We start from the raw sequence: 6,856 nt of genomic DNA, 5'->3' as shown, positions 1-6,856 counted from the left end.
CAAAAATTCAAAATCCCCAAAAAACTTTTGTACTAAATCACATCTCAATCCCTGACAAGTGTTTTAAAAATTGAAATGGACCGATCAGTCAAACCCTGATTTGTTTATCTGTCCAGTTACAAATTATGTTAAAAACTGTATTTGAGTTAATTCGATAAATGGTTAAATAAATTCGCTAAAACTGAGTTCAATTTTTTAATTACAAAATAAAAAGATGTACATATTTTTTTTCTAAAAATTAAATTATTTTATATTTCTTTTGTGAATCCGCTAAATATATTTTTCCCAATCTAAATTATTTTGGCCTATTTTGTTATTTAATGTTTTAATCTAATTATATTTTTATATTATTTAACTATATTATATACTAAAAAAATATTATTTTATTAGTTTAACAATTATTCAATACCGCAAATAGATATTGTCACTAATTAAACAATATTTTGTATCGCTTTTTACTTAAAATTGTAGTTGTACTGTACCGTATTTCAATTACGCATAAACCGCAGATACACGGTAGCTCAATAAAAATAAAATGATAAATGTAAAAATAAATAAACAAAGCAAGAAAAGATCTGCAGGACCGATCCTTATTTAAGTGTGAAGAAGTATCTACCATCTTTACCTTTTCCAATCGGGAGAAAGCCAAAAAAGAAAGCAACCACCGTCGGGGTCGTGGGAAAAGTCTCGTTTTTTATAGACCGACCCAACTGCTCGAAAATTCCGGTCCCCTTCAAAAACCAATACCGGCAAGCCTTCTTTGAATCACCCCCAAAATTCCCAAATCTCCGCATCTACAAGATTGATTGACTGATTGGTTCTCTAGGATGATCATTGCGCGTGACTGTTGATTTCTCGTTCCGTGTTTCCGGATTTAGGGTTTGTTTTCCCCCCGGATTAGGGTTTATTTTTCGTGATGGGCGAGGAGGGTTCAGTGTTTGCCGTGGGCGATGGATTTCCTCCTGATGATTTTGAATTTGAAGACGACGACGAGGATCTCACTATTGACATCGAAACGATTTATCGGATCCTAGATGAGAAGCCCGATTCTGCTGAGGTAGGGAGCTTGATAATTTCGATTACACGAAATTAATTCAGAATCCTACACTTCAATTGCATTACAAACAAACATCGAATTTGATTTTTTATTTGAATGCTGATAAATTATTTTGAATTGTAGATGATTTAAGCGATTAAATGATTCTTTTTTTTAAAAAAAAAATTGAAAACTAAACTTTTGAGTGGCTTATTTTTTTTTAGGGTAGCCAAGATAATTCATCTCCAGCTGCTGACGAGCTCAAGAATTCACACTCGCAAAATGGTTAGTTGCTCTAAATCATATCAACTGAATGGGTGTTTTGCTACTTCTATGCTTAAGGATATTTTTCTTCTTCTTCTTTAGGAACTCAGATGGTTGACTGGTTACCTTCTCGGGATTCATATAACTTCACATTTGATGACCATGTGAAAGTTGACCCTGGCCTTAGTCCTTCACCTGCTCGTACTTGCTCTGCAAGTCTTAAAGATTGGTTTCCGGTGAGCCAGGATGGGCATCCTGTCGAAACATGCGGAGTAGCTCATTCTGAGATGACTAGTAGTGTATCGTCTGGTTCCATGGACAGATGCAATACTTGTTTCTCTGACCATGCTGGCAACGTCTCCTTCCATCCCGTGAACTCTAACGTTGACACTTTATCCAAGCAGGATGACATGATAACTGATTCCAAATGTATGCACTTTTATCTTCTAAAAATTTCATCTACCTGTTGTTAATTTCCATATTCCTCATTGATGTTACATCATATGGCAGTGGCGTCGTGCAGCCCCACAACTTTTTTCGAGGAAGTTCCTGGATATGGAGCTGCTCATAATTCATCCACCATGTCTGGTTTTTGTTCTGAGTCCAATACTCTCAGCGACGGTACGGATAACTGTCTCTCTTCTGCACCAAATTGCTACAACACAAGTGCATCGTCATCAGAACATGCCCCCAATTTTGTCCACAATTTTGCGTTTCAGTTCTTTCCCAATAAAGAAGAAGCTGTAAATGATGCTGATAGTGGAGTGAGTGAGTGTCAGTCGGATGATCCCAGCCGGATGGTTTTTGATAGACACGGGAGAGTAGATAACAGATCTTTAGACAGGAAACCTGCGGTTGATTTCTCCAGTGAAAGAGGGATCAGTTTCAAGTGTGAAAGTAATCCTTCATTTTCTCTTCCCTATGGCAAACCTTACAATAGTTTTGACAGTCACTTAGCTGATTATGACGTTGACCGGCCTGGTAATTGTTCAAGCAGTTTTCAGGGTAATAAAGCTGCCCGTGTGAAGGTTAAGCCAGAGGCTGAATCAGAGAAAGTGGTTTACGGTTCAGTTCGGAAGGAAGAAAGTATTATGGACCCTGTTTATGCACCTGGGGAAACCAGCCATTGGTGGTCTGGTGCATCTGGCTGTTCAGTGTCCTATCAAACAGATATTGAAGAAGGATTCGCATTTACGGCATATCAAACTAGTTTCCCTAGTCAAGACAGTGGCAATTCCAATAAATTTTATGATTCAAATGCATGTTTGCAATATGTTGCAGCAGATCCGAGCCCAGCGACACAGATCAATGGGTATTTAAGCTCTCCGACACAACAAGGAACCCATGAACATATTCAACCAAGGAGCAGTGATTATAATTTCTCAAATGGAAGCTTTGAATCAGTTCAAATTGTTTCTTCAGAATATATATCTGACAGTGATGATGATTCTGACGTCTGCATAATAGAAACTAATGGTCAATCTGCAAACCCATATCGACCTCTAGCTATGAAAAGTCCGGTGGTTTCTTCACAATATTCTTCTAGTGCTCATACTTTTAATCAACCTGGAGGCACGAGGCTCCAGTCCAACAAAGAAAATATGATCTATCAAGCTGCATTGCAGGTTAGCAGCTGTTGATTCTGTTTGACTCTCACGGGCACCGACTATATATTTATTTCTGTTAAAAATATGTTCTGCAACTCTGCACATGATTTAGCTGAGAATGTTTTATGTATTGAGGTTCCTGATGGTTTTCTGTTATTTGGATGTGTCGCAAGTTTGCAATTAATGACAGTTCCATATTAACCTATATTCTTGGTTTTACCTCAGACTCATTAGGTCTACTGACATTGTCTGATATGACAGGATCTCTCTCTGCCTAATGCTGAAGCAAGTCTTCCTGATGGTGTCTTGGCAGTTCCGCTTATGAGACATCAGGTATGTACGAAACTATCAAAATTCAAACACTCCCTGTACATGTCCAAAAACACACGCTGAGAAATTAATGGCCTCGTGTACTTTCTGAACGTACTGTATGTTTACCTGTGGAAATTTGGCCCAGAAATGAGGAATGGAATACTATTCAGTTGATAGGATTTTTCAACTTGAAGGTTGTTTGTTTTGGTTAATGATAGTCGATATAGTTACTTGACTGTTTCGTAATTCTTATTCCTTGACAGCGAATTGCATTGTCATGGATGGCCAATAAGGAGACAACTTGCTTCCCCTGTTCGGGAGGAATTCTTGCAGATGATCAGGTTATTGTCTTTTGTTGTGACCTTTTTCATGTCAGTGGTTAACAGACATAAAGCTAAAATTCTGTCAAATTTCTTAATGTTTTCCTTTTGAATCTTGGTTTAATTATCTTTTGCAGGGACTTGGGAAGACAATTTCCACCATAGCACTCATACTAAAGGAACGGTCTACACCTTCCCGAGTATGTGAAGAGAGTATCAAGAAAGAATTTTTTGACTTAGAAAGCGAGGGTGGGGAATGTGCGTCCTCAAAACCCAATGGAAGGAGCGAGGAAGTTGTTGGAAATAGTGTGGGTAAGGTGAAGGGAAGGCCAGCTGCTGGAACGCTTGTTGTCTGTCCCACTAGTGTTATGCGACAGTGGGGTGATGAATTACGCAAGAAGGTAACTAGTGAAGCGAATCTCTCTGTACTTGTATACCATGGGTCCAGCAGAACAAAGGATCCTCATGAGTTGGCTAAATATGATGTTGTGGTTACTACATATTCTATCGTGAGCATGGAAGTGCCAAAGCAGCCTCTTGTTGATGATGAGGATGAAGAGAAGGATGATGTACATAATGGTGAAGGTGCAGCTGCTGGCCTTTGCCCAAACAAGAAAAGGAAATATCCTCCCGATTCTCAAAAGAAGGGCTCCAAGAAGAAGAAACGGCTTGATCACGCATCGGTTGAGGCTCAGTCGGGCCCTCTTGCGAAAGTTTCCTGGTTCAGAGTTGTTCTGGATGAGGCACAGAGCATTAAGAATCACAAGACCCAAGTTGCAAGAGCATGCTGGGGCCTTCGTGCCAAACGGAGGTGGTGTCTGTCTGGTACTCCAATCCAGAATTCAATCGATGATCTCTACAGCTACTTCCGGTTTCTCAGATATGATCCTTATTCTTCCTACGTTTTGTTCTGTAACTCAATTAAGAACCCTGTAGCTAAGACCCCAGTGAAAGGATATCAGAAGCTGCAGGCTATCCTTAAAATAGTGATGCTTCGCCGAACTAAAGGTCAGTCTACTGATATTGAAGCCAAATTGCTTTAATGTTCATCTAAGGTTGTCATTTATGGGTTTTAACTGGTTAACACATTAGGTTCGCTTATTGACGGGAAACCCATAATTTCTTTACCTCCGAAGTCCATTGAGTTGAGAAAAGTTGAATTCACTGAGGAGGAACGTGATTTCTACTCCAACTTAGAGCACACATCTCGTGATCAATTCCAGGTATGTCTGTGGAGAGTGGACTACGTTTTTGTTTGTTTATAAGTTTTCGCAATATACCATGAGTGTATGGTGTTATGCTCTTAAAATGTATTTATGCATATCAATGTTTGAAGTTTTCTATTATTTTATCAGGAATATAAAGAAGCCGGGACAGTAAAGCAAAATTATGTAAATATTTTGTTGATGCTCTTGCGTCTTCGCCAAGCTTGTGATCACCCTCTTCTCGTGAAAGGTGAATACAATTTTACTTGGGAATCCTCGCTCGGATTAGCTAAGAAGGAGAATTTATCAGAAGCTTCGTTGCAAATTTGTGGTATCTGCAATGTAAGATTCTTTTGTCTTGTAAATTATCAGACAACTTGTTTTCTCTTTTTCTTTTTTATTTCCTGATGAATGTGAAAGTGAAGTCCTGAAGCATGAGTGAATGTTAAAAATCATAAATGCAGATCCTTCGAGTTGTTATCTTATCTCTTATTGTCAAACCATAATATAGATATCTCGACTAGGCCTTAATCTATCTCTCTACTTTACTTGCAGGATTCACCTGAGGATGCTGTTGTGTCAGTCTGTGGTCACGTTTTCTGTAAGCAGTGCTTTTATGAGTGCCTTACGGGCGATACTAATCTATGCCCGAATGCAAACTGCAATGCCAGACTTGCTGCTGTGCCTTCCATGCATGATAGTGCCACTTCAGTTCAAGTCGAGACAGTTGACCCTTGTTCCGAAGGTCTTCCATATGAGTCATCTAAAATCAAGGCTGCTCTGGAGATCTTACAGTCACTTGCCAGACCGCAGGATTCGACAGATATGAATCAGATCTCTCAAAAATCAGAAAAGGCCATTTGTTTTTCTCAGTGGACAAAGATGCTGGACCTACTTGAAGCTTCTCTTATAAGATCGCGTATTCAGTATAGAAGGCTCGATGGAACAATGTCAGTTGCTGCTCGAGATAAAGCAGTGCAGGATTTCAACACTCTCCCTGAGGTACATAGCCATTAATGAAATCTTGAAGATTTGGGTTGGCTCGCTTGTTTATGATATGCTAAGACATGATGATATGTTGATTGATTGACTTTGTAGGTTACTGTAATGATCATGTCACTCAAGGCTGCTAGTCTCGGACTTAACATGGTAGCAGCGTGTCATGTTCTAATGCTAGACTTGTGGTGGAACCCAACAACCGAGGATCAGGCTATCGATAGAGCACATCGCATAGGACAGACAAGACCAGTAACAGTGGTTCGATTCACAGTAAAAGACACAGTCGAAGATCGAATATTAGCCCTTCAGGTATGTGGAATTGGTTGACTTGATTCTCTTTTATTTCTCAGTAAGCCTTTCAAACCATTTCTCGTATTTGATCTCTGAACAAGTTTTGTCAATGCAGCAAAAGAAGAGAATGATGGTAGCCTCTGCATTTGGTGAAGATGAAAAGGGAAGCAGACAGTCTCATCTCACCGTGGAGGACTTGAACTATCTGTTTATGGCAGATTAATGAGAGCTCTTTTTGACCAGTGCATGGGTATATATGATAGGTTCGTTCGTTCTTTGGTCTTTGTACAGGTATGGGAATTTGAAAATAGGAACAACTGAATTTGATTAATTACTATTCTATTTAGACTTTTAGGTATTGCGATGAAGATATTAAGAGTCCTTTGCTTTTGAATCACTCATTGTAAGAATACATTTTGATTGGTCCGTCAGGTTAATTATAGCTTTTACTTCTTTATACTCGTTACATTGTTATAAGTAATTTTCACAAATTGTTTTTAAAAATTTATGTTTTAGTTAGATAGAAGTTAGATATAGATGGAGTTTAGCTGATCTGATAAAAACATGGTTAAGCATTGACAAAAACTATTAATCAGATTAGGATTTGAATAATTGTTTCCAATTTACATATTAACTAAGATTGTCAACCTATACCAAAAAGCAATGCACTACAAAACGATTGCTAATAACTTTTCAATTTTATACTACGACTGTTTTGCTCTTAATCGGTCAAAGTACAAATCAAACTGAACCGGACTTGCAAAGACACTAGGCCACGTGTGAAGTCCTTAACTCCTTATGGAGGAGAGAACTATCAATTTT

The 6,856-nt window shown here is 38.6% G+C and overlaps 1 protein-coding gene across 2 annotated transcripts; it reads left to right on the top strand.

The window, feature by feature from the left end:
- Positions 1–613: 613 nt before the first annotated feature.
- On the top strand, positions 614–6,495 carry LOC106396542 (helicase-like transcription factor CHR28). 2 transcript variants are annotated; one of them, XM_013836957.3, is made up of 12 exons: positions 614–1,057; positions 1,261–1,321; positions 1,403–1,729; positions 1,811–2,925; positions 3,169–3,240; positions 3,483–3,560; positions 3,677–4,547; positions 4,632–4,762; positions 4,895–5,086; positions 5,300–5,746; positions 5,843–6,052; positions 6,150–6,495. In XM_013836957.3, the coding sequence occupies exons 1-12, from the start codon at positions 917–919 to the stop codon at positions 6,255–6,257; spliced, it is 3,753 nt and encodes a 1,250-aa protein (XP_013692411.2). In that variant the 5' UTR covers positions 614–916; the 3' UTR covers positions 6,258–6,495. The 2 variants fall into 2 exon arrangements, with proteins under 2 accessions (XP_013692411.2, XP_013692412.2); XM_013836958.3 differs by lacking the exons at positions 614–1,057; positions 1,261–1,321 and having other exon boundaries at positions 1,487–1,729; positions 1,811–1,921; positions 2,020–2,925.
- Positions 6,496–6,856: the final 361 nt, after the last annotated feature.

This window comes from Brassica napus, chromosome C4 (assembly GCF_020379485.1).
Source record: "Brassica napus cultivar Da-Ae chromosome C4, Da-Ae, whole genome shotgun sequence".
Taxonomy (NCBI): domain Eukaryota; kingdom Viridiplantae; phylum Streptophyta; class Magnoliopsida; order Brassicales; family Brassicaceae; genus Brassica; species Brassica napus.
The sequence above is the reverse complement of the archived record's forward strand: the minus strand, read 5'-3'. Positions and strand labels throughout refer to the sequence as shown.

Bases quoted from the DNA above. Each gene is read 5' to 3' on its own strand.
- LOC106396542 (XM_013836957.3), top strand. From the start codon at position 917: ATGGGCGAGGAGGGTTCAGTGTTTGCCGTGGGCGATGGATTTCCTCCT. The intron at 1,058-1,260 runs GTAGGGAGCTTG...ATTTTTTTTTAG, and splicing joins AGAAGCCCGATTCTGCTGAG to GGTAGCCAAGATAATTCATC. The intron at 2,926-3,168 runs GTTAGCAGCTGT...CTGATATGACAG, and splicing joins TCTATCAAGCTGCATTGCAG to GATCTCTCTCTGCCTAATGC.